Raw genomic sequence first — 27,990 nt, 5'->3', positions numbered from 1 at the left:
TATTGAAAAGGGATCTATATCATATGAAAGTATTGAACAAATGGACTCCAGATGTCTTCAAATTTAAGCGAAGGATCAACAGTACCACTCCTAATTTTTTCCAAGTTTAGACATGATATAGTTTGAGAAAACCATTGAAAAGTAGTAGGGGGTATTGGATCCTTCCATTTAAGCAAAATGGATCGTTTGGCCATTAATGTGACAAAGGCAATCACACGGTAAGCGGAAGCAGATAAATGGTGAGACTCTGTCGTTGGTAGTCCAAAAATTGCAGTGATAGGGTGAGGTTGTAAATCAATATTCAATACAGTTGAGATATGTTAAAAATGTCTTTCCAAAAGAGGTCAAGACCAAAAATTCCAAATGGACCAATGCGAACACAGGAGAAAGGGGTGTGTTTGCAGCTCCTTGAGCCTGGTTACTATTTCATAAGATCACAGCCAATTCTCAGTTTCATTTGTCTCTTTTCATTTCCTAATCCTTAACACCAATCCCTAATGAGAACCTATTGATGTCAATATCCAAAGGCTTTTCGTGAAAGGGGTTCCTGATTACCCAGTCTTTTTGAAGATGCCTTTCTAATTTCACTCTTTAACTGCCATGGTCCCATTGTAAGATGATGCTCTCGTCTTCTGAATTCTACACAGGAAATCTACCTATTTTAATCCATTAAATAATTTATTTCAATCAGATTACAACTCAACTTTCTAAACTCCAGGGAATACACGTACCATTGTCTATGCAACTTGCCCTAAATATCTGCACTGTATATTACCAGCTGTTTCTCACTCATTCTCCTCAATCAATACATAAAATAAGTATTGAGCATGGAACACATGTCAATAGATTATACTTACTGTGTTTTTAGAGGGCTCCCAACCACTATCTACTTTCCCCACATCCTGCATATCCTGCAGTTGACGGAGCTGACACAAAGTATGATGGCGCAGGGCTTCGTGAAGAGGGGTATCACCATCCTTATCCTGGATGTCCAATTTTGCACCAGCACGAACCAACAGCTTAAAAATGAATTCGAATTCACAGTTATAACATCCTCTTAAAAGGCTGCAATACACAAAAAGTGCTGGAGGAACTCAGCAGGTCAGGCTGAATTTCTTGTGTCTCCTCTTAAAAGGCTAATGTCTTTAACTTTTTATTTACTAAACACTAAATTGGATGAGTATTACTCCTAATAGTAAAAAAATAACTTGGTTGATATTTTCAATTCTAGATTTCAGTCAAATTCTTAGGTTAATTACAAAATGGTTACAGATGTATGACACAAAAAGAGTGAAATATTCCGATAAATACATATACAATGGAACACCAAGATAAATGGAAAATACAGTAAAATACTACTCAAGTGGAAGCTGAGTAACTTTAGGCATTAAGTCCATGGAAAATGGGAGATAGGGACTTGGTTTAAAAATTTGATAACCTTATGTCATTAGAAGATGATAATTAGACTCAAAATAATGGAATGAATAGCTTTATTAAAACTTTTATTCACAACTGTGATTGATGCTGTTGAGCTTATTATAGAGAAATCTCCTAACTGGGAAGAACTGTGCAGAGGAACAGAAGGGAAGACAGTAGCTTCCATCACCTCCAATAGGAGGTGATGAGAAAGACCACAGGATCTGGGCTGTCTGTCCACTAAGGAACAAAGGCTGCCAGTTTCCAGCAATGCTATCATTCATTGTGCTGGCCAGGAAGCAGCCCCAAGCCTCACATCTCAGCTCTGAGTGGCTGCACCAACACCTGGCCTCTCAGGCAACCTCTCCACACCAATTCATAGGGCTATTATTACTACAGGAATACCAGCAGAGGGCAGAAGTTTGCACCAGGTTTCCAGCACAGCTACATGCAGCAGGGAGGGTAGAAGTTCCATTAGTTCCTGGGAATACCTCCAGAGTATTAAACAGGTATCAATGAACCGCTTAATCTTGAAGCGGAGTTTAATCTACACGAGTTGAAACATTGACACTTTATACAAAGCATGAATTAGTGCAACTCAAAACTGTAACTGCAGGTCTGGCTGTAATTCTGCTTGTCAAAGCGAAATCTAAGCAGTCATATAAACAATAGCAGTCCCGCAAGATTTTTGAGGTCAATTCTGTATCACCATAACTGCTGAGTACAGGAATACCAAGCATCGATGCAATACAAGTACTTCAATGCAGACTTGTACAAAGAGAGCATTTTAGAGTCCATTTTTTCAACAATCAATTTCCACAAATAGATAAATGCCATCTCTTAGAATTCATAGATTGTACTTTACCCGAACAATTTGCGTGTGCTGGCGCTCAACAGCTAAATGTAATGCAGTTTGTTGGTTTACATTCTGAATATCCAGATTAGCACTGCCCTGAAAAAGAGAATCCATGGAACTTTGTGATTTAAGTGATATAGCAATTTTCCCAATTACACAATACGTGCTGTCCCCAGGTAACAAATGGGTTCCATTTTTACAGATGTCCATGTCGATTTTGTCCACGTCGGAAAATACTCAAAGATCACTCGATATGGTAACCATACCTTCACTATTGTAATGAATGACATTGAAAGCACATAAGATGGATGAGAAAGAATTACTAAAAGTGGAGAAGAAACAAGTTCTGCTCTTGGTAGAAACAAATGGATGCACTCAAGTCAAACTTTTGAATGTAATATTATGGGAGCTCACTGATATGTAGGGTTGTCCCCAAGTTGGGAGCTCTTAACCTGGGGATGGCCTGTATTCTTAGTTCTCATAAAAATTAAGGTACATCTAAGTATTACAAATGTATAATTGTGATCATTCTTGCTTTCTAATGTAGTTGTAATTATTAATCAAACATTACTTTAATTCTGGAAATAGTCAGAACTGTATAGTACAGAAATGGGCGCTTCAGCCCACTATGTTCAATGTCAACCTTTTTGCCCATCTACACTAACCACAATGTACCTGTATTAGGACCATATCCTTCTATGTAATGTCTATTTAAGTGTCTTAATGACTCTTAATAGTAACTTTATCTGATTCCAGCAGCAAGTTCCAGATATCAACCACTGTTTAAAACTTTCCCCTCAAATCCCCTTCAAAACCCTTCCTCTCTTCTTAAACCCAAGCTCCCATATTTTTAATACTCCAACTATGGGAAAAAGATTTTGACTATCTACCCTATCTATGCCTCTTTCCATATCATTTTATGAACTGTGGAATACCATATGCTTCTCATGCACTTTCAGAGCAATCAGAGATTTAAATAATTCAAGCACAATTAGAAAAAGGTACACATCATTAGATAGGTGGCCTTCAGCCAAGCGGTTTATTAATCAGTACATCTATGTGGTAGCATATTTCATTAACCTATCAAAATCACTATATCCATGACTAGCATATCAAGGTACCCTTTAGGAGTTACCAATAGTCAACAATAAAACATTGCTATTTTCAGGGGTTGCCAGATTGCAACAAGTTCACGTTAGTATTCACTGTTCTTATGCTACTTACTAGCAGCATGAGCAGGCAAGGAATTAAGCTTTTAAATGTGTGACTAGCATGCCACCATCTCCACAAATTACGCAGATTCTACGTGATATCCTGGTAGCTGCATTCATCAGGTGACACTCCAATATACTCTCAATTTTGCTTTTATCAAGAGCCACATGCTCAATAATAGCCATTAAGGGTCAGTGCCTCCTTGCTGTTGCCATGGCTGCTGACACTAGGCATCAATGAATCTCAAGAACAAGTGTTTTTAATGAAAGGCCACTGAATTTAACTGCCAACTCTGTTTCTCTCTCAGCAGAGGCTGCATGACCTGCTGATTATTTCCAGAATTTACTGTTTTTATTTCAAATTTTAATCATCAGCAGTATTTTGCTGTTGGATCAATGAATCCTAGCTGGAAAGCGATGCAATGGAAGACTAGGGCAACGAGAGAGGATGTGTGTTGCAGGAAGTAATTGTGATTGAAAAGTAATGGGTATGGTTGGGTAGGATAAAAAATTATATTTAAAAAAATGTCAAACCCAGATCCAACCTACTTCCAGTTGTGATGAGAATAGGGATTGGGAAGTGAACTGGCTCTTAGGGATTTGTCTCCTTATTTAAATATTTAAGACTCAATGCCCCTGACTGCATCTTTACTCTATTAATGCCGAAGACAATATCCCTGCTCGTTCCCCCTTCAACTTGTCAGCTGAAGAGTGGCTCAAATTGTTGGATGGAACAGGCAAGTACCTTTCCAGCAATGCTTGTGGGCTGAGAGAATGGAAATCTTCCTCTCAGATCATAGAGCTACAACTTCCCCAGTAATCATCCATGCATCCCGTGATCCAAAGAACAAATACCCTCCCCAACCTCTGTTCTTCTCAATAGTGCAATATGATATTCTCTCCATCGCCCCCCCAATTGCACTCTGACCTCATCTCTTGATCCACAATATCACTGCATATGCAACCACTATCCCACCCTACCACCTTTCTTTATAGTTATTGCTTTGTGTTGCACTCCTATCTACCCAACAGCCAGCCTCTCAATCAGGCTGGTTGCAGCCCAGTAATACATTCCAAAATTTGTATCTGGCTGTCTTTTAAGTCTGGCAGAAAACTATCTAAATATGTCAAGAAAATCTGTAAATACTACTAACCAACTACCATTTGTTCAACACCTCAATCTGTCCATCTCCAACTCCCCAACATCACAGCCTCCTGGTAAATATGGGGCGGATAATTGAGAGAGACTTTTTCAATACCAATTAGGTCTGCACCTGCTACATCTTGAATAACTTGGCTTTCGATGGAGGAAAAATGCACCAAGTCTGCAACAACTGAATACACCATTGTTAAAAAGGGAGAACTCCAAGAACTTGTGGATGAAAAAAAGAAATCACTGCAATATCAGTACAGTAAGCAGTTCTGAATGTCAAGAGTCTATTGCAGAACAACATTTCCAGCAAACAATCTAAGCATATGTTTTACATAAGCCTTGCCGCATCAGTTCTAAATTAATTCACTCTCACTGTGCACATTGGAAGAGCACCCACAATCCAACTTTCCAGACTCTAACTCAGCAGTTGCAAAAGTACTCTTTTCTACTGAACTCTCTAGGTACCATATTTTTAAATGCCTCCCTACCCCCTCCCCCCACCCCCAATCATTCTTGTACTATTAGTAAAACACTGCAATGCACACTGTTCCTAAATGTACTCTTACCTAATCTGTTTCCACAATTTTAAAAAATGAAGCTAATTTTAGTGAATTACTTCACTGGTGAAATTATAGTTAACACATCTTGCCTCCAATTGTTTCAATTTCCATAATGTAAACATTTTGAGCACAAAGTCATACCTGATGCACCAATAATTCTGCCACTTCAACATGATTGTTCAGTGCTGCTAAATGTAAAGCAGTATATCCATCATCTTTTTTCTCATCCACAATCCACGGCCTTGGAAGTTTGGAAAGTAACACACGCATGGCACTGTAGTAACAAAAGATGTCAAATGTCAATTTCATTGGTCCTTTTTCTCAAATACTCCATCCAAGTCAAAGTTCAAATATAGCACACAGTATTTTCCAATTCATGGAAAGGATAGTAACATAGGAAACCCACATAAAAATACCAAATTATGTTAATTCTTGGTTTACATTCACTTGATATTTCACAATTTACCTTATGACCTTGCACCTTGTCTACCTGCAATGCACTTCCTTGTAGCTGTGACACTTTACTCTGTACTCTGTTATTGTTTTCACCTGTACTACCTCCATGCACTCTGTACCAACTCAATGTATCTGCACTGTGTAATGAATTGATCTGTACAAACAGTATGCAAGACAAGTTTTTCCACTGTACCTCGGTACAAGTGACAATAATAAAACAATACCAGTTAATCTATCTACTGAACAGCACATGGATCAGGAATTTTCTAGATTATAGTTTCTAACACAGTGAATTAGTTGATCTAAGCCAAGGGAACAACTGGGGATCTATAATTGGCATTAACAAACATGATTTTAAAGGTAATAAAAACAAAAATCACTTAGGCTGTTATAATTGTTCAAGAGAACTATGCAAGAATGAAAAGCTAATGATAAGGTCTGGTTAAGGCAAATGAGGGCTGCGTGCAATTTAAGCACTACATTATAAAATGGACCTTAACAGCATACATTCACTAAGATGTTGGGAGGGATGAGAATGTATAGCTTCAAAGAGAGAAGAGCAATACTGTTTCCATCGCAGGTAGATAGGGTTGTAAAGAGAGCTTTTGGCACACTGGCCTTCATAAATCAGGACACTGAGTACAGGAATTGGGATGTTATGTTGGAGTTGTAGAAGATGTTGGTGAGGCCAAATTTAGAATAGTGTGTGCAGCTGTGGTCACCTGCCTACAGGAAAGATATAAGATTGAAAGAGTGCAGAGAAAATTTACACAGTTGCCACCAGGACTTGAGGACCTGAGTTACAGGGATAGATTGAATAGGTTGGGACTTTATTCCCTGAAGCACAGGAGAATGAGGGGAGGTCTTATAGAAGTATACAAAATTATGAGGGGTATAGATAGGGTGAATGCATGCAGGCTTTTCCCCCTCAGGTTGAGTGAGACTAGAACTAGAGGTCACAGGTTTAGGGTGAAAGGTGAAATATTTAAGGATAATCTGACAGGGAACTACTTCACTCAGAGGGTGGTGCGAGTGTGGAATGAGCTGCCGGCGGAAGTGGTGGATGCGGGTTCAATTGTGACATTTAAGAGAAGTTTGGATAGGTACGTGAATGAGGGAGGTATGGAGGGCTATGGTCTGGGTGCAGGTAGATGGGACTAGGCACAAAACTAGGCTGGCATGGACTAGATGGGCCGAAGGGCCTGTTTTTGCACTGTAGTGCTCTATGAAGCTGAGAATACCAAGAATGCCATAAAATATAAAAATTATGAAAATAGAGCAACAGTTTAGGATTTAAATAAACATTGCAAAATGTGAATGCAGACATGATTACCAAAGGTACCTATGCTGCACACTTCTATCAATTTTGGATGTTTAAGAACAGCATAAAGCTTGACTGTAAAAAAAACCCTGCACCAAGGAACAGCCCCATTGCCACTCACTGCTCATGCTCACAAATATGTAATTGTTACTTGGCCAACAGCACCAATAGATCTTAACCCTACAAAGATCAGGAAGTGTAAAAAAAAATTGGAATTTGGCAGAAGTACAATGCAAAAGTAAAAATTCAAGAGATTTTCTCCAAGCATTTCTTATTTAATTAGCCTTAAACACAGCCCACACAGAATCTTTAATTTGGGCTTCCTAACTATACAATAATCGCTTTTAAATCAATGAAAGAAGACTAAACTGCACCTAAAATTTATATTAAATAGGACTATTACTTTTACCTTAAGGTAATCAAAATGTAATTTGTTTTGAAACACTAAACAGATTTAAGATTGTATCATTTCAAGATTTATTGAGAACTAGCTTTGTCACAGGAATCAAAGAATGCCTTACACTACAGAAATTACACTTCTGACTCCTCACTGTCAGTTTTAAGTTACATTATTTTATTTATTCAGTAATTGTATCTAACAATGCTATTTATATTGTACTGTACTTAGCAACTAAAAATTCAGTAGGAATAACATTTACGGAATAACATTTACCTCCAATTTACAATAATGCTTGGTTAATTCATCAGTCATGAATATATGTGAAACAACATAATAGAGCGTGAGAGAGACTACCAATAATTCCTCAAGTAATGGAGCATTCATTCCACGCTTGCATGTAACAAGACCTAGAAAACATCTAAACTTGGCTGATAAGTGGAGAATAATATTGGAGCTTTCACAAGTGCCAGTTAATGGCTATTTGCAGGAGTGTCAAACTAACTCCCTTCAAGATCTTGGAATCTGCCAAATTCATCACCTTCATGATGACCATGTTCAAAATGTAAACATAGTCAGCCACACATATTCCATAGTATTACAACATGTCACAGGCTGCTATTCCTTTATACTCTTAATATGAGGTGTAACAGAATGTCTTCCATAGCCTAGATTTGTTTTTCTTTGTTTTAAAATCAATCCACATTGGTTACTCTGGTACAAAAGATAGTACCCATTAACCATTTATATCAACTCTAAGTTCACCATTTATGCTTGGCCCAGATCTTGATTAGAAACTGGTAAGTACCCTTATTAAAGCTTGCTTTAACCTACTTGGCAGAAGTTCAGGACTCTTGAACACAGGCAAAAGTCCTGAACTTCAGCTCAGCTGATTGTTAATAACAGGCAACTGCCCTCTGAAGCCCAGTTGCGCAGCATAAATTTAGGCATACTTCCCAACCCTTTAGCTGGGAAAATGCCTACTGAACCTGTGCCAGATTAACCTGGTACAAGTCCAGCAGGTCCATTGGTTTCAATGGAAAAAGGTTGTGAACAAAGGAACAGATACGAGGCAATTTTTTCCCACATATTTTAATTCAGTTGATTTAAATGTTATTAATTGTTTTGCACTGCTGTCATGTGCTTCAAATTTTTTTTAAAGATAGTATAAGATCTGCAGAGTTTTTTTTTAAGAAAGAGTGTGAGTGCTTTAGAACATTTGTGAATGTCAGGAACATTCAAACACTGAATATCCGTCATTTAAAAAATAGCATCGATACTCAGCAGGTCAGACAGCATTCTGATCTGCTGAATAGCTCCACCATTTTGTGTTTGATTTCAGATTTCCAGCATCTGAAGTTCTTTGCTTTATGGAAAATTATTAACAGCTTTGCCAACTGATAAATCTGAGGGGGTGTTGTCTCACCAGCTCTTAAAATATTCCGGAGGCGTGGGAGGGGGAGGGGTGGGTATATGGGATGTCAATTTCATTCTGGGGCATTGCACTATTTTGTGCAGGGCCTTGCAGATCAGCTGGGACCCAGCTTCCCGGCAGAAGACCAGCTCCAAGTCAAAACGTGCTTTGAGGGAAAGTAAGCTGTGACCTTGGGCAGTTCAGCAATCAGTGGAAACTCTGGGCCACAGTGTTTATTCCTGCCGGAAACAGCTGTATTCACTCAATGGCATCTCAGAGGTTCAGTGAATGCAAGAACAAACATAAGTAAATTTCACCTCATTAATCTGTAGCAAATGCAAAAATGTCTGAGTTACAGACTTTACTACTCTTGGGCTTGCATTTCTTGTATAATTTTAAATGTTCATGAATTATAAGTCGATCAATTTATTAAAAATATCAAACCGATTGATACTGTGGGAACAACAAGGCAGTTATGCAACAGTTGTAGGTTTTACTTACACCAGAAGCAAAATTATGCCGCAAAATAGAAAAACATTGTGAATGCTCAAACTCTGAAGTAAAATAGTTACCCTTTTGGGTTGGTGATCTTTCATCGGCTCTGGTTAAAGTTCACTGACCTGAAATGATTAACTGTTTCTCATTCCGTGGACAGTCTGTCCTGCTGAGTATTTACAGCATTTTCTGTTTATAATTTAATTTTAAGCCATCTCTTTTCAATCACGTAAACTTTGGTTATGATATGAATAACACCATTTACAAAATGTTTAAAAGAATGAAAAGTATATTGCAAACCAAGCAATGATTTAGCAAAACACTTCAAACACAGTCTCTTTGAAGAGTGATTTTTTTGCCATACTAAGTGGGAAAATCATGTTCAAATGAACGTGCTTACTATAAGCACAGTGGACTGCATCACAACAAAAGACTCCGCTCAACTGACACCTTATCCACCCAATTCACCAATGGCATCGTGTGGCAGATCTTAAGTAATATTTAGAGAAAAACACAATCACTGTTTTGGCTATAATTTCAAAACTCTTGATGGTGATACCGGAAGACAGAGCCTGTAAGTAACACCCAAATAGCAAGAATAAAAAGTGACATCTGTGCACCTTTCTAATGGCACAAATTTCAGAAGTCAAACCTTAAATATTACTGGAGATTTCACTTTGTACACTCCCATCATATTTCTAAATGGTACTTGTGTAGCAGCCCGTACTCACGGGACTCGAACCACCATTGGCAGCCACGGGCGGAAGCGCGTTGTAGACTAACCGTGGGGCGGGCCTGGCCTTCTGGCAGGAATCTTACGTCACGTCCGCCGGAGAGGCTCTCGGGTACTTTTGCGCGCGCACGTTTTGCTTGTCACAGTAAAGTGTGCTCCAGCTCAGCCTCCACATCTCTGAGTTTTCCTTTCAGCAACGCGTCACGTTCGGCTACACTTGCTCACTTCATCAACGTAAGCAATCAAACTTTTTAACCTCTTTTCACAGTTCAGATAAGTTAAAGAAAGCAAAGTTTTTCTGCCTTTTTCTGCACTGCTTCCAATGACTGCATATTGCCGTCATAATATATTGGAGGTATGCTGCATATTTCAGCAATGAACCTTTAAATTTTTGAAACTGCAGCAAAGATTATATAAATATCCAAGCTGCTGCAGAATAGAACATAGCATTTCCATTCAAGTCAAACAATCCAGCAAATGTACTGTAGTCCTGAAACTGCACAAACCATTAACATATTACAGGGTCTGTAGTCATCACTGAAAAGGCCAGCCTTCCTTTACCTCTAAGGGTGGTTGGCCTAGCTAAGAAGAGACCATAACAAAACATGGCTGCTCTAAAGATAATCATCATGAATTGAAACAAAATTTGCACACTACTACAAACTGTCTAAATCACATTGCATTATTCTGACACACCAATGTAACTGTAAACAGAATAAGAATGTAAAGAGAGATGGTATTAGAATACCAGCAACAACACATGATTAAATAACATACTCTTAACTGCTGCATGCATCAGCTGAAATAGTGTGTTGCTGCTTTCAGGTAAACTATTGGATCTTTCTCAGATCACCTCCAATTTTTAACACTATTGAATGAAATGCTGAATTAACTCCTCCTATTGCACTTGCAAATGTTTGTCATATTCTTCAATATGAATGTGTTTAGGAACACTGCCAAATAAGACTGATCAATCCAAATATCTATTATCCTTGCAATTTAATTTTCTAAGCATTGTACTGGGCTTTCACTTTTTAAATCTCACCAATAGCACTACATTCAAAAGGTGCAGTTATAATGCCCCTTTAAGATTATGTTGTTTCAAAAGTGAGGGTATGACCTGAATTTGATTCTAACTGAATTCATATAAAGTGATTATGGAACTCCCAAAGGAAGATATTCTAACTCCATGGGATAGAACAACAATGCTGCACTAAATCCATTTTATGAAGTGTCTCGGTATCACTTTCACATTTTATAAACTTACCTGGAGCTTATTATTTTAGAATACAGTCAATCCGGTCTTATAACATTCAGTACTGACTTGTTCTGCATGTTCATTTTTAATATTTTTAAAAGTATGTAAGAAAGTATTAAACTTAAGAACCAATTAAAGAGAAGTTTCAATTGCTAATAGTAGCAAGAATGAAATCTCTCTTGCTCCTTTCACACAAAGCAAACCAATTAAAAACAAACCAAGATGGGTCTCATCTCTATCAAATGCATGGTCAGGAGTACTATTTTGAAAAAAAAGGTAATGAATAGTCCATAAGTCAGCTGAAAGCTCAAATTATGCAGCAAATTCAGTACTATTTAATATTTGAAGATTTTTGCAAAAAATTTAATGTATTGAAGTGAGCTGCTCAGCCCAATTAGTCTACATTGGTTTGCCACATAAGCAGTAATCAATCCATGTACCAATTCTATTCTTCACCCTCACCTATTCTTAAAAGCTGATGTGTTTCAATCAGCAAATTCTATCAACTTACGAGAAGTAAAAGATACTTCTGCTCTATCCCATGTTGATTACATTAATCTTGCATTCATCTGGTTTCGCCAAACCCTAAAATTCACCAAAAACAGAAAACATTTCCAGTTTGATCACATTTCCAGCAAAGATCATTTCCAGTTTGTTCAAATTTATTTAAATGTTCCTTGCTTGAATAGAGAGATTGAGTACAAATAGAATCAAGATTCTTGAGCCAATTTTATCACCTATTTTTAAAAAATATAGAAATATAAAAGCACAATTGTAGTACATTCCTGAGAAAATGACAGCACTCAAAACTTCTACAGGAAATATGGTTAATAGGTTTAATACAAATTTTAAGGATATTTTAAGCATTGTAATGATCACTGATGCTTTCTTCCTTAAATATTTAAGCAGCACAAATCATTTGAGCATTGAAATACAGCAATTACACAAATATCTTTGTTAATTATAAAAATGTTCAAAACAGGTGGAAATAATTTGATACTGAAAAGACCATGAACATACAACACATCCCATGTGAGCCACACAAGTGTCACGGACAAGTGCAGGAGTCATTGTCACACATTAAAATAGGAATCAGCTGTCTACCAAGTCAGCTGGGGATCTGGGTACAATAACCAGAGCCCAATTCATGCAAGTGAAGGTTATTTCAATGTTATAGAAATAAAAAGATACCTTAATCACATCCAGGAACAGGTCACCAACACAATTATCAAAATACTGAATACATTTCAAAGAACATGATAACAAGCAAAAATGAACCAAGCATATTTATGGTAAACTGCCAGTTATACATTAGGTACTATTCTGTAGGGACAAAGGGTAATTTTGAAACTACATAAAGCAGCTCCAGCTACTGTGATTCAGACAAAGACTCCAAGATACCAATAAAATTGTACATAAACATGACTGGCTATCTCAGTGAACATTAGAAAACAAAAAATGCAGGACAAAGAAAATGCTGCAGCATTTGATGCTGTGCAGTTTTCACAATAAGTTTATGTACCTGCAATTAAGCCTTCAGAGATTTAAATGCAAGGATTCTAAATCCTTTTGCTTGGTCACATTTCATCTCTCACCACACAGAAAATATTCCAAGTTCTCTTACTCAGATCCAGAATGGATGACATCATGCTTACCCACAACTAAATGCATCTACCACAACTTTGCCCAGACTGGGCCCACTCCTTTGGAATTTCTTCTTCCCATCTGCACAATGTATTGCACTTCCTATCTTGACTTCATCCACAAACTTCCAGAAACCACTCTGTTTCCACATTCATCATCAATGTACTGTATACAGTGAAAAGCTGAAGCTGAAATTCAGATCCACTAGGATAGCAATATCAAATCTTGCGCAGCACATTGGTTTTTACCATACAAGAAATGTTTGAGTAATAAAATGTGTTCGATGTTCCTTATAATTAAGCATACATATTTGAGCCAATAACATCCTTGGAATATTTTGAACAGACAGGAATGTGACAATCATGCTTGAGCACTTAGTCTAGGATGACAATTCAGTGCAGTGCTGAGGAATGCTCCACTGGTGGGTGGTTGACATTCAGCACAGACTTGGTGGGCAAAAGGGCCATTTCAATGTCATAATTTTCTATGACTCTACGAGATGTTAAACCAAAGTTCCATCTACCCATTCAGGTGAATGCAAAAGATTTTCTATGGCACCAAAGGGGGTTCTTCCAAAGCTCTTATGAAAATATAATCATCACACATAAAATATTTCTTCTCTCAACGTTGTTTAATTCTTCTTCTGGGCAAATTGGTTATTGGAATTCTCTTTAAATCAGTGCCGAAACTTTGAGTAACTAATGGAGTGCGAAGCAGCACAGAAAGTCCTCAAAACACAAAGGGATCAGTATTAATGCAAATCCTCTACCCACCTAAAATACATGGTATTCAAATTTAGTATCCATACCTTTGGAACTTCCTCAATAACATGAAAGGTATATCAGTGTATTTGTATTCATATCCTGATATAGGGTACTGAATACATAAAAACTGTGAATTAACTGGACTTAATTAAACAGAAGCAAATTACCAATTATCTTTGTATAGCCGATGAGTTTAACAAATGGTTGAGCAGGCCTGAGGGACTGAGTGGTCTACTCCTATTTCTAATCTGTATGCTCGCCTTTATAGCTTCTGGTAGTGAAATTTAAAATTCACATTCTTGTGTTCAAATTCTTCCACGAGTTTGCCATTCCATATTTCTGTCACCATCTCGAGATCTCTGTGCTCCTCTAATTCCAGCTCCTCACGCAACCTTGCAGCATCTCCGCTTTTTAAAGCGGCTGAAGAGAGCAACCCTGCCCTCCCCCACCCTCACCACATTCTACAGGGGTACCATTGAGAGTGTCCTGACCAGCTGCATCTCTGCCTGGTATGGTAACTGTAACATCTCTGACCGTAAGTCTTTGCAGAGAATTGTGAGTACAGCTGGAAAGATCATTGGAGTACCTCTTCCTCTGGATATCTACAACACACGATGCACACGCAAGGTCTGCAGAATCATAGATGACCTTTCTCATCCCTCCCACGACCTATTTGTCCCACTGCCGTCTGGCAAGCGGTACCGGAGCATCCGGGCTAGAACTACTAGACTGTACAACAGTCTTTTCCCCCCAGGCTGTCAGGCTCCTGAATACCCTGGAGGCAGTTTCAGACAAATGCCGTGTCAAAAGCCCTGGTTTGCACAACGGCATATAAGAACTTTGGCTGCTGCTGAACATGCTTATAGAATTAAGTTCTGTATTTTCTTCATCCAACTCGGTTTTGCACTAACTCTACACTAAATTGTATTCTGTATATACCGTTTTTGCACTATTTGTACTTGCACAACTTTTTTTGTCTGCATTTATTATATGTTCTCTATTTTATGTATGTCCTCTGTTGTGAGGATCTGGGAGAAACGACATTTCGTTCTTCTGTTTTTATAGCATATGGGTGAATGACAATAAAGTAACGAACTTGAACCTTGTTTCCTTTGTTCCAATACTGGCCATCGCCACCCAACTAGTTTACACTCCTTGTAGGCTTACACACACAGAATTTTTATTTGAACGATTAAACAACTCACGAGGCAGCTCCACAAATATCCCCATTTTCAGCGATGGGGGAGCCCTGCATATCTGTGCAAAAGAGAAAGCTGAAGCACTTGGAAGATCTTCAGCTGGAAGTGCCAAGTGGATGATCCACCTCATCCTCAAGTGATCTCCAGCACGACAGACGTCAGTCATCAGTCAATGTGACATCAAGAAACAGCTAAAGACATTAGATACAGCAAAGGCTATGGGCCCTGACAATATTCCGGCAATAGTACTGGTGCTTCAGACTTGCCACACCCTCAGCCAAGCTTTTCCAGTAAAGCTACAACACTGGCATCCACCGGACGATACGGAAAATTGCCCAGATATGTTCTGTCCACAAGAAGAAGGGCAAATCCAACCCGGCCAATTACCACCCCATTATTCTACTGTCAATCATCAGCAAAGAGATGAAAGGGATAAACAATAATGCTATCAAGCAGCATTTGGTTAGCAAGAACCTGCTCCCAGAAGCTCAGTTTGTGTTCTGCCAAAGTGACTCAGCTCCTGACCTCATTACAGACTTGCTCCAAAGATGAACAAAGGAGCAGAACTCCAGAGGTGAAGTGAGAGTAACTGCTCTTGACATCAAGGTAGCATTTGATTGACTATGGCATCAAGGAGCCCTGGTTAAACTGTGGTCAATGGGAATCAAGGGGAAACCCTTCCACTGGTTGGAATCATACCTGGCACAAAGGAAGATGATTGTGGTGGTTGGAGGTCAATCATTTCAGCCAATGGACATCTCTGCGGGAGTTCCTCAGGGTAGTGTCTTAGGCCCAACCATCCCCAGCTGCTTCATCAATGACCTTCCTTCAATCACAAGGTGAGAAGTAGGAATGTTCGCTAATGATTGCATAATATTTAACACCATTCATGACTTCAGATAATGAAGCAGTCCACATCCAAATGTCAATATCCAAGCCTGTGCTGATAGGTGACAAGTAACATTCATGCCATAGAAATGCCAGGCAATGACCGTCTCCAACAAGAAAATTTCAGCTAACACCCCCTGACATTCAGTGCTGGCTATAAGGGCAGGTCAGAAGCTGGCAATCCTGCAGCAAGGAACTCACCACCTAACTTTGCAAAGCCTTTCCACCATCTACAAGACTCAAGTCAGGAATGTGATGGAATACTCTCCACTTATCTGGATGTGTGCAGCTTCAACAACATTCAAGAAGCCTGATACCATACATGACATAGCAGCCTGCTTCATAGGCAACCCATCCATAACCATTTGCTCACTCCACCACTGGCACACAGTAGTAGCAGTTAGTACTATCTACAGGATGCACTGCAGCAACTCACCAAGACAGATAGGACCTTGCAAACCTGCGATATCTACCAGCTAGAAGGACAAGGGCAGCAAAAACATGGAACACCACCAGCCAGATGTTACCCTCCAAGCCACATACCATCCTGACTTGGAAATATATTGCTGTTCCTTCACTGTTTCTGGTTAAAATACTGGAACTCCCAGCTGAACAGCATTGTGGATATATCCACACCTCAAGGACTGCAGAAGTTCAAGGCAGCAGCTCACCAACACCTTCTCATAAGCAATTAAGGATGGGCAATTAAATGCCGGCTCAGCCTGCAAGGTCCACATCCCTCAAATAAATTAATAAAAAATTAAATGAGATCCTTCAAAAATCACTGATTTCTGTGGAATCTAATCCTGCCAGAGGAGTAGGGAAAATGACTGGGAAATACGAAACATCATGATGTGACATTTCAGGCAGTTAAGTCTAACTGGCAGATGTGTCGATGCAGTTGTGATTGAACTTTGAAGCACCATCATAAATCATTTAACACAGAAAGCTGTGGCCTCAACAGACAATTTTAAAACTTGTGCTGGGACACAAAGAAGTGGAGCAGAGAAACGGTGATCTGTGTAAGGGGCACAGGCGGCACAGTAGCGTAGCGGTTAACGCGACGCTATTACAGCACCAGCGATCGGGGTTCGATTCCCGTCGCTGTCTGTGAGGAGTTTGTACATTCTCCAGTGTCTGTGTGGGTTTCCTCCGGGTGCTCCGGTTTCCTCCCACATTCAAAAGACGTACAAATAGGTTAATCTGGGGTTTAAAATGGGCAGCGCGGACTCGTTGGGCTGAAAGGGCCTGTTACCACGCTGTAAATAAAAAATTTAAAAAATTTTTGAAAACTGCTGCGCAAGGTAACATTGTGAAAGTCACCAGCACAGGCTCAGTGAGATTCCCACACAAAAGGGAGAGAGGAAAATTGAAGACACAAGAGACTGCAGATGCCAGAATCTGGAGCAACACACAAAAAGCTGGTGGAACTCAGTGGGTCAGGCAGCATTTATGGAGGGAAATTGACAGTTTGACGTTGAGTCATCGAGACCCTTCATCTAGGCTGCAAAATCTGGACAGGAAAATTGAATGTCTGCTGAAACAGAGGAGCACCCTAAGCCACTACCATTACCTGAACTAATTGCTGGATATCATCTCCGAAAGATTGATGATGCGTTAAGAGGTGAGCACCATGTTGTGGCCAACCTCATGCCTCACCAATGCCACTGCAATTCTTCCCTCTGCTGTCAGCTTAGCTCCTCCTAGTGTCTTAGGAGTCAGAGATTCACAAGGAAACAAACCCTTTGGCTCACCAAGTCCACACCAACAATCAACCACCTATTTTACATGAATCCTACATCAATCCCATTTTTGTTTTAACTGTGTTAACATTCACATCAACTCCTCCCCCAGATTCTACCACTCACCTACATACTATAGGGGCAATTTACAGTGGCCAATTAACTCTCACACCTTTGGAATGTGGGTGGAAAATCAGAGGAAACCCCACACGGTCATGGGGGAAAACATGCAAACTCCACACAGACAGCACCTGAGATTAGGACTGAACCTGCGTCTCTGACACTATGTTTGACTGCTGGGGGGGGGGGGGGGGGGGGGGCGTGGAGGGAGAAGTAATAATGGAATACAGCTGGGTTAGTGGGCTGCTTTTCTCTGGCCAAAGGGAATTGCAACTCACACTTCATACAAACCACAGGGGCAAGGTTGGTAGAGTTGCCACAATCATGGGTCTTTCAAGAACCAAGGAGAACCCTGAAGCAGGCCAACTTCACCACATATCCAATTTGCCTCATCTGACCCATTGCTGCCGATGATAGGCTGGTCGTCACAAATACAATCTGCTTTTAATTGCTTGATCAAAAGCCAACATGGAGCTCTACTCAGGAAGCGACTCACAGACAGCTCCTCATCAGCAAGAGCAGCAGTGCACTTTCAGCATCTGGAATGCCCTGAAGCCACACCATAATTAACTGCAGTGAGAAGACTCTTGGCTCATCTACCAAAGATTAGTATAATGAGCATGATGAGGAGATGCAAGAGTTAATTAACTGCAAATACAGAAGGCCAAAAGCTGCTTCTTGAATTGTTGCGTGAATTTTGTCCATCCATAGGGATAATGGAAGGGAGCTTCACCACAGATCAATTACAAGAAAAATACAGGAATCACCATCGAACACTACACTTGGGTTTATTTAAACTCACAGTAGCCTTTGACTATGTAGTTAAGAGGGATTATGGAACATCATTCTCAAACTTGGCTACCTGCAGAAATTTATTTCCATATTACCTTAGCTTCTTCGTGGTTTTGATTTTAACCAAGGAGTCCACAACAGACCAAATCTCATGGAGCCTAGTGTCAAGCAAATTTCTGTCATCACTCAAAAACTTTACTGGCTTTCTTAACACAATGCCACACTTCACTTCAGACAAGCTTCTTACAGGGGTGACACTGTAGGTTGAGCATTTTCCCAGGATAAGTAGGAAAGTGCTCAACCTATCCCTCTGTTCCAGAACCACAGCCATTGAGTTTCCATACATAGGCAACAATTGCATATGTGCACATTCAAGAGCTGAGCTCCAAGTCACGATCAATTAGTTCACCAAAGCAAACAACAGAATGGTAATTCATCTGCAAAACATGTGCTCTTTACTATCTCTTGGGAATCCCTGGGCTTTGACTGGTCAAAATGGATAAGGATATGGGATTGTAGTTAAAAAAAAAAATCGAGCCCACTTGTTGGGAGCACACTAAAGATCAGTATGAATGGAAGAAAATGCATTGTTTCTTAAACTATCCACCTGTCCAGTGCATTCTGCCACTTTTGGCATGCTCCTAAGTTCCCACACTGGCATCAAAACTGGGGTAGAAGCAAGTTATCCATGATCCCAAGGGACTTGAAGAAGAATCGATTTGTAGGAGGAGTTTTAAGTGCACAAATTAGCAAGTTTTCCACATTATAACAATCACTTTAATTCAGTAGTACTTAATTGACTAATAGCAGCTTAGTGATGCCTTGAGGTCACAAAAGATCCTAGATAAATGGAAGTTGCTGTTTCATTTGTAGAAAAGATCAAGGATTTCCTGCACAAGAACTAGAATTGAATTTGGAGCCTGAGAGTTTGTCTGGAAAAGGGTTTTGAGAATGACTTTGATAGGATGAAATGAAAGGTAGATAATTAGAGAACAACCAAGAGATATGGAGAAAAGAGCAGAGATAATTAAATGATCCATCTAAGAGGATGAATGAGTAAGTGAAGCATGCATAGAATTTGAAAGATCAGACCATTTCAGAAGATAGAGGCCTGGAAGAGCAGTGGGGCAAAACCATTGCAATTTCAAACAAGAACAAGAATTAAAGACAGTAGCATTTTTGATATTACTTATGTTGATTAATTGGTATATTATTGTCACTTGTACGGAGGTACAGTGAAAAACTTGTCAATTTATTGTGCAGCTTTTGCTAAGGTAAAGCAAAGCTTAACAGCTCAAATTTCATATGATAAGCTTATGACCACATTGTTAATGTTTAATTTAGAGGAAAAAAAGCAATTAGTTGCATACAAAATGCTGTGTAAAAATTATGCATTTAAAAAAACTTATTTGATGAAGGGTTATGAGGATGTTCTCTATTTTTCCATTCCCCATCTCCCATACATACGTGATCTGCAAGTCTAGAGAAACTTCCCAGTTCTTTCACAGTAACTATACTGATCGTTTGTCCATAAATCATAATTTTCTTAGTTGTGGAATGCTAAGGAAAAGGATATCTTCAACTGCTCTAGACAGCAAAGGATTAGTCCCATTGTAATCCCAATGTTTATCTTATGTTTTAAATATCTATATGACATTGGATTTGGCCTCATTCTACAGTCACAATGAGACAGCAGCAGATGAATCAACATTCAGGATGTAAAACTGACCTTCAGCACAGATTAATTTAGCCTCTACGGTGAAATATTGTGCATATCTTCAGAACAACTGCATTTGTAATAAAAAGTTAATGATAAAATACCTGATGCAATGTCATTCAGATTATTTTATATTTCAAAAATATTAAACTTAATGATTTTTGAAATGTGCTGCGCTTAATAGACAAATTGTGAAATTTTCTGCAAAATATATTAGTGTAGAGAAACTTGTGATGGCAAGTGAATGACTTAACATGATCCCTGCGATTGTACCTCTACACTAGTCACATTTTTCCCAGTAATTTATTATATTACAAATGAGATCAAGTTACACAATCCTTTTTCCTTCCCACTTTCCCTTGGTTCTCTGCAGTGCTTCTAAGTATAGTGCAGATTGCATCAGACTCTACCATGTGCAGTATAGGAACACCGAAAAGCCAGGAAATATTAGTAGAAACATGAGAGACTGCTTTATTTGGTTCAACTAAAAATAGAAACCAAATGGCACAGCCTTGTCAGGGATCTGCAGGAGAAGCAATCAATAGACTGAACACACGATAGAACTCCCCAGCTCTTGGATCGACAATCGACAGCTGAAAGGCTATTTTTTGCTATGGTTGACTAAATATGGTCAGGGAGGGAGCGATACTGGTGAGCTTGGTTGCCTGGTAATGCATGTTTCAAATGCTTAGCTGACTATAAAGCTAGGACAGTTTAGTTTTTCCTTCCGAGTGCAAAATGCGTCCAGCAGCTTTTTGTGTGCGGAAACCCTGACCTCGGTAGCAGACCTGACCTCTGAAGAAACGTAGTAGTCTCCAACAGATGTTCAATCTATACGTAAAGCCAGAAGTGAGAAGTGACGCAGTGCAGCGTCGAAGCAGGCAGAAGATCCATCTTTCCACCTAAAGTGCCGAACATTTCTCAGCATCCTTCTCTCTCCCTCTATATCTTTCTGCTTCTCAGCTTCTGCTAATCACCTGAGCAACAACCCTGCTGTGTTCAACTTCTGGCAGGGCAAGCAAAAGGTATTTGTTTCCCACTAATATAGGCCAATCTTGTTTGTTTCTTTTATTTTTTTAAAAAAAGGAAAGCTGCTAAGGCTTGTACAAACTGCCCATTTAAGACCTTTTACACCCCCCCCCATAAGCCTTAACAATAGAATCATGCCGTCTTTTTAAAAAATATATCAGTGCGTTATCTGTTTTGGCTATCTGTGTAGCCATCCCAGGAAAAAGTGGGGTGATTTAGCTACTGCAGCAAATAGTTTTGGCTGAATGACTGCAGCCCTCGTGGCTGTTAATTTAATTGAAAATTACTGCATGTTTCTAACAAACTTATTTTGCATTATACGAGGAGATGGTTAATGTGCTGCTGTCAATGCCAGCTGTTAGCTATATGCATGTGTCCCACAAAATTTCATCCAAGTTAAAGAGCAAATTTAAAGCTGTAATTTCATTTGTGTAAGATTTAGATTTATCTTAAAGCATTGCTCTGAAACAAGAATCCCAATGATAACAGACAACAGTAGCAATAATCTCTGTCTTTAGAACTCATTGTAGCTAGTTTTAAAAACTATGAGTTTGCCTGCATGAAACTAGTAGATACAATAACCTATTTTAAATACGCAGACTGCCTGGTTTTTTTAAATGCTGCAGTGCTTTTGCCTGCCCTGCTTCTGTTCTAACTGCAACTCAGATGTTTCAACCTCTGAACATTTTTTTTTAAATATCGTGCTTCAAAAATTTAGTTACGTTTATCCCATTGTTCAAAAATCATTGAAATTCCTGAATATGATACAACTGTCCAGAGAACATAAGACATTTATAGAAATTTTAATATGCGATACTCAAAGCACTTTTAACAGTTAACTTGCTCATAAATTTCAAGTATCCTTAATCTGCCTACCAAAACAGCAACTTTAACTTTGTAGTTTTGTTTCTGCATAATTTTCTTTGCATAACCATTTGGAGACAAATGTTTTTCCTTCTAAGGCAGTAATTACTCGTGGAATCCAAGAAACGGGGAAAAAACTCATTAACTGCAAACTGTTCATTTCACATGTATATATTGATAGGGAAAGCCTGGAACAGATTTGTCCTTCTTCCCTGCTCTGAAAGTGAGTGGACAAAGAAAATGCTATATTAAAGAAATGCTTTATAAGCATTAAATTTCCTTGTGACTTATAATCTGCCTGTACTTTAAATCCCACACATAATGGCTCAATATTTTGAGATAATTTCAAAGTTCATCAGAACTTCATTAGGTAGCACAGCATCAAGGATACAAGAAGCAAAAAGGGACGTGTTGTAAAAAGTTAAAAACGTCAAAAGATAAAAGACAAGTCTTCAAAGGACAATGCTCCAGAGCTAAAGTGATTGATACCCTTAACATCCTGCATGTGAACAAAAATATTGCAACAAATTTTGGTCCTCAAAAATAATAATTCCAAATGATAATCAAGAAATCTTTGTGCACACAAATAACAGATCATGAATGGAATTGAAATGCGCTGAAAAGGATCCGTCTAATTTCTGCAGGAAATGGAAAAGTGGATAAATAAGACAACAGAAAATGAAGTACGACTGCTGGCATTTGATTTTGTGTCGGTGAAAGATTAACCTCCAAGCTGGCATTTTTAAGGTAATTGACAAAACTGCTTTGAGAAAGGTACCATTTTCTGCAGTATTTCTACCAAGTTCAGCCTCTTATTCCTTGTAACACTGGTGGGAAAAAGTGTTTCAGCCACAGATGAATCTTATAGCAAAACACATCACTTTAAAGCAGTTATATTCAAGAAAGATGACCTGCAAATGTTTTCCCTGCCTGGAACACATACTTCTTTATATGCCCATATGAACCTAAACAACTATGGAATGTAAAGAAGTATGTATTTCTGGTAGGCAATGAGCAACCAAGAAGAACAAGCACCCAAAATGTGAGCTAAAACATATGATGGAAAACAAATAAAACCCTTGGATATACATTGTCTGCTTGAGATGGATGCTAATTATTTCTCTTTCCTCGTTGAATACAAAACATATTTTACAGGTAACAAATTTGGCTGGAAAGCAATAAAAGCCACTGACCAATACCTGTTGCTTGACTCTGCACCATTATACAAAGCCAACAGGGAAATATAGTGCTAAGCATTTTTGTTTAAACCAGCTTTTCATTAAAATGTGCATTCTGCATCTTTTAAGTATACAAAGTGCACAGCTTATTAAAGACTGGCTAAAATTATAAGTTATCAAACTGAAATTTAATTCATAGAAGTCATGCAATATAAATGAAGATGCAGAGATAATAAATTTGAAATATTTTCAGAAAATCATGTCAAACAAAAATATCAAGCATCTAAGCGTAATAAATTTAGCTCCTACTGAATAAAAAAGTATTAGGCTACTGAGCAAAGTACGGCTTTCAGTTTTTGTCATAGAATTCACAGAGCATTCAATACAAATGTGAAATACTGCAAAGCAGGACTTATACCAATAAAACTAATATACCAAATTAGCAATTGTCCAATAAACTGAGGATTCAGTCCTTTCTTTAAAGATGCCTCATACTGAAGATATGATTTAAAACAATGCTAAACAAAAATGGGGAATGAAGGCCAGTAATTCTTAGTGGACAAAATATAATCATTTCCAGTTTAAATTAATATCAGAGCCTACAACAATATTAGCAGCTTAAGTTACTTTTAATATACCATTGTCTGTCAAAGACAATTATCCATTCATAGGTACACAAAATTTCAATGATTTAACTAATTTGAAAAACCAAAACAAACTACCCTTATGCTGAATTTTCTGCTTTTTAAAAGCATAAGTCAAAAGTCAAGTTTATCAAATATGAGCCAGAGCATTTTCAATAAGTTGCAGCACAGCTAGTAAGTAACAATATTAAATATTAACATTTCACAGTCTCTAAATTCTCCTGTTTATCAAAAAATCTTTAAAATGCATCAATGGTTAAATTTGGAAGCATTGGTAAAATAACCTTAAGATAACATTTTAAATACTGTAGTACTTTCTCATATCCTTTGATGGAAGATGTGCAATCCCTGAAGGCTGAACTAACACTGCACAAGTTCCAGGGCATGTGTTCAATCAGATTTGAAATAAACAAAATCCCTTTATAGTCTTCTGCATGGAAATTAACTGTAGTTTCTGCAAATTTGAATGCAAGTTGAGACCTAATTAATTCAATCAAAATGTTAGCAACTATTTGAAGGGATTCATAATTCCACAACACTTCCCTTCTGCTGCATTTCCCATATTGCAACAACAACTACAATTTAAGTACTTAATTGGCTCTGAAGTGTTCCGGGACATTCGGAAAAAGACCTACAAATTTGCTATATGCACAAAGTACATTCCTCCCCCTTCCAATATCACAATTTATTCTACCCTTTTCCGGAGGCTGAAGACTGAGTTTACATTCCCAAAGAAAGCTGCAAATTAAACTGACTCCAAATTTCTTCAGAAATAAGCATTTGAGATGCTATGAAAATAAAGAAATTGAAAAGTAGTAAAATAGGATAACAAAAATATCCAAATGCATCAATAGATAAGCTTACCAGTGCTTTGAAAGAAAGCACTGGTAAAATAGCTTTAAAATAAAACACAATTGATTCAAATAATCAAATATTATTTGAATTGTTAATAGCCATTTTATTCAATTGCAGCAGGATAAGATTCTTTAAATGGTTAAAAGAATTGACTTATTCCTACTTGTACTTCTCAAAGTTATTGCTAATCCTTGCTGAATGTTTCAGTGAAAAAGCTCAATTACAAATAGTCCGGCTCATTTGTTCTTTTGCCATCCCTGATCACCACATTTTTCCAACCAAAGAAAACTTCAGTGATAGAATGGATACTCGTAAGTTGGTTAGCAGCTATCCAGGATATCCGCTAACCAACTTATGAGTATTCATTCTATCATTGAAGGTCTTCTCCTGTGGACATCAACTGCTGCAATTAACTCAGTTTGACTGAGATTTTAGAATGTTACACTATGATTATGATAAGTTCTACAAGAACGAGGGGGGGGAGGGAGAGAGGAGGAGGAGGGGGGAGGGAGAGGGGAGAGAGGAGGAGGTGGTGGTGGAGGGAGAGAGGAGGAGGAGGAGGAGGGGGGAGGGAGAGAGGAGGAGGGGGGGAGAGAGGAAGAATAAAAGAACTATGGTAAGATATTAACCCAACAAATACATTATTACATAAATGCAGTCCTTGAAGGTTTGTGCTTCAGTAAGATATCCATAGCAAATATTGTTCAAGTTTGGCATTCAGCTCTGCACAACATAATGCTGCAGGAATGCATCAAGGAACAGGGCTGTTTGACAAACAGGCCAAGTTCTCTTAAAAAGTCAGCTAGTAGCATGTGAAATCACATGAAAGTAAGTAAAATGAGTTAAATAAATTTCATTCATCTGTCCAAGGACTCCAGCAGCATTCAGTGAAGAATGGAGGTTTCTGAACACATAAATACAAGATATCAATGTTCAAGTCCCTATAAAGATTACATGCACAATGGGTAAATAGGTATACAAATATAAAAGCAAAAGTATGTTCATTGATTGGTTTGAATGTTACAAACTATATTGGAATGTGTGCTGTTATTTACTGTTAAATTTTCCCCATCTGTGCACATCATTTTACTTCATGGCAAGGTTTAAGACTCTGAAGCTTCATAGATTTAGAAGTATAATTGTTGTCTCATTTATCAAGGCAACACAATTAGGAATTCCGAAGAAAGCAAGTACTTATTCTCCAATCAAGTGACCACTAATGTCACATCCTTAACCTGACTACCTCACCTTACAAAATAGAAGAACCATAGAACAATACAGCACAATACAGACCCTTCAGCCCACCATGTTGTGCCAACCTTTAAACCACTCCTAAGACCAACTAACCCCTTCCTCCCACATATCCCCCTATTTTAAATTCCTCCATATGCTTATCTAACAATCTCTTGAACTTGACCAACATATCAGCCTCCACCACCACCCCGGGCAGCGCTTTCTATGCACCAACCACTCTGGGTGAAAAACCTCCCTCTGATATCTCCCTTGAACTTCCCACCCATTACCTTAAAGCCATGTCCTCTTGTATTGAGCATTGGTGCCCTGGGAAAGAGGCACTGGCTGTCCACTCTATCTATTCCTCTTAATATTTTGTATATCTCTATCATGTCTCCCCTTATCATCCTCCTCTCCAGTGAGTAAAGCCCTAGCTCCCTTAGTCTCTCCTCATAATCCATACTCTCTAATCCAGGCAGCATCCTGGTAAATCTCCTCTGCACCCTTTCCAACATATTTCCTATAATGAGATGACCAGAATTGGACACAGTACTCCAAGTGTGGTCTAACCAGAGTTTTGTAGAGCTGCATCATTACCTCGCGGCTCTTAAACTCGATCCCACGACTTATGAAAGCTAACATCCCGTAAGCTTTCTTAACTACCCTATCCACCTGTGAGGCAACTTTCAGGGATCTATGGATATGAACCCCCCAGATCCCTCTGCTCTTCCACACTCCCCAGAATCCTGCCATTAACCTTGTACTCCACCTTGGAGTTTGTCCTTCCAAAGTGTACCACCTCACACTTCTCCGGATTGAACTCCATCTGCCACTTCTCTGCATCCTATCAATATCCCTCTAAGCTTCGACAGCCCTCCACACTATCCACAACACCACCGACCTTTGTGTCGTCTGCAAATTTGCTAACCCAGCCTTCCACCCCCTCATCCAAGTCATTAATAAATATCACGAAAAGTAGAGGTCCCAGAACCGATCCTTGTAGGACACCACTAGTCACAGCCCTCCAATCCGAATGCACTCCCTCCATCACAACCCTCTGCTTTCTACAGGCAAACCAATTCTGAATCCACATAGCCAAGCCTCCCTGGATTACTTGCCCTCTGACCTTCTGAAGAAGCCTACCATGTGGAACCTTGTCAAACGCCATACTAAAATCCATGTAGACCACATCTACTGCACTACCCTCATCAATCTTCCTGGTCACCTCCTCAAAGAACCCTATCAGGCTTGTGAGGCAAGATCTTCCCTTCACAAAGCCATGCTGGCTGTCCCTAATCAGTCCATGATTCTCTAAATGCCCATAGGTCCTATCTCTTAGAATCCTTTCTAACAGGTTGCCCACCACAGACGTAAGGCTCACTGGTCTGTAATTCCCTGGACTATCCCTACTAGCTTTTTTGAATAAGGGGACAACATTTGCCACCTTCCAATCCTCTGGTACCATTCCCGTGGACAACGAGGACTCAAAGATCCTAGCCAACGGTTCAGCAATCTCCTCCCTCGTCTCGCGAAGCAGCCTGAGGAATATTCCGTCAGGACCCGGGGACTTATCTGTCCTAATATTTTCTAATAGCTCCAACAAATCCTCTCTCTCAATATCTACATGCTCTGGAACATTAACCTTATCAACACTGTCCTCAGCGTCATCCAGGCCCCTCTCTTTGGTGAATACTGAAGTGAAGTATTCATTGAGAACCTCACCCACTTCCACAGCTTCCAGGCACATCTTCCCACCTTTGTCTCTAATCAGTCCTACCGTTACTCTCGTCATCCTTCTGCTCTTCACATACGAGAAAAAAAGCCTTGGGATTCTCCTTAACCCTACTTGCCAAAGCCTCTTCATGTCCCCCTCTTAAGCTCCTTCCTTGTTACCCTATATTCCTCACGAGCCCTATCTGATCCTTGCTGCTTACACCTTATGTACACTGCCTTCTTCTTCCTAACTAGTTGTTCCACCTCTCATCACCCATGGATCCTTCACCCTGCCATTCTTTCTCTGCCTCACCGGGACAAATTCATCCCTAACATCC

The 27,990-nt window shown here is 39.0% G+C and overlaps 1 protein-coding gene across 2 annotated transcripts in view; it reads right to left on the bottom strand.

Moving 5' to 3' along the window:
- Positions 1–27,990, bottom strand: part of mib1 (MIB E3 ubiquitin protein ligase 1) — a 111,344-nt gene that overhangs the window by 17,025 nt on the left and 66,329 nt on the right. For both annotated transcript variants that reach the window (XM_052023327.1, XM_052023325.1), the window contains exons 13-15: positions 5,338–5,470; positions 2,282–2,368; positions 858–1,019 (exon numbers count right to left, since the gene is read on the bottom strand). In XM_052023327.1, the coding sequence (XP_051879287.1) occupies positions 858–1,019; positions 2,282–2,368; positions 5,338–5,470 (382 nt within the window). The remainder of the gene's footprint in view (positions 1–857; positions 1,020–2,281; positions 2,369–5,337; positions 5,471–27,990) is intronic.

Source organism: Pristis pectinata, chromosome 9 (genome assembly GCF_009764475.1).
Source record: "Pristis pectinata isolate sPriPec2 chromosome 9, sPriPec2.1.pri, whole genome shotgun sequence".
NCBI lineage: Eukaryota > Metazoa > Chordata > Chondrichthyes > Rhinopristiformes > Pristidae > Pristis > Pristis pectinata.
Note: the sequence above shows the minus strand (reverse complement) of the source record. Positions and strands in the feature narration are given on the sequence as shown.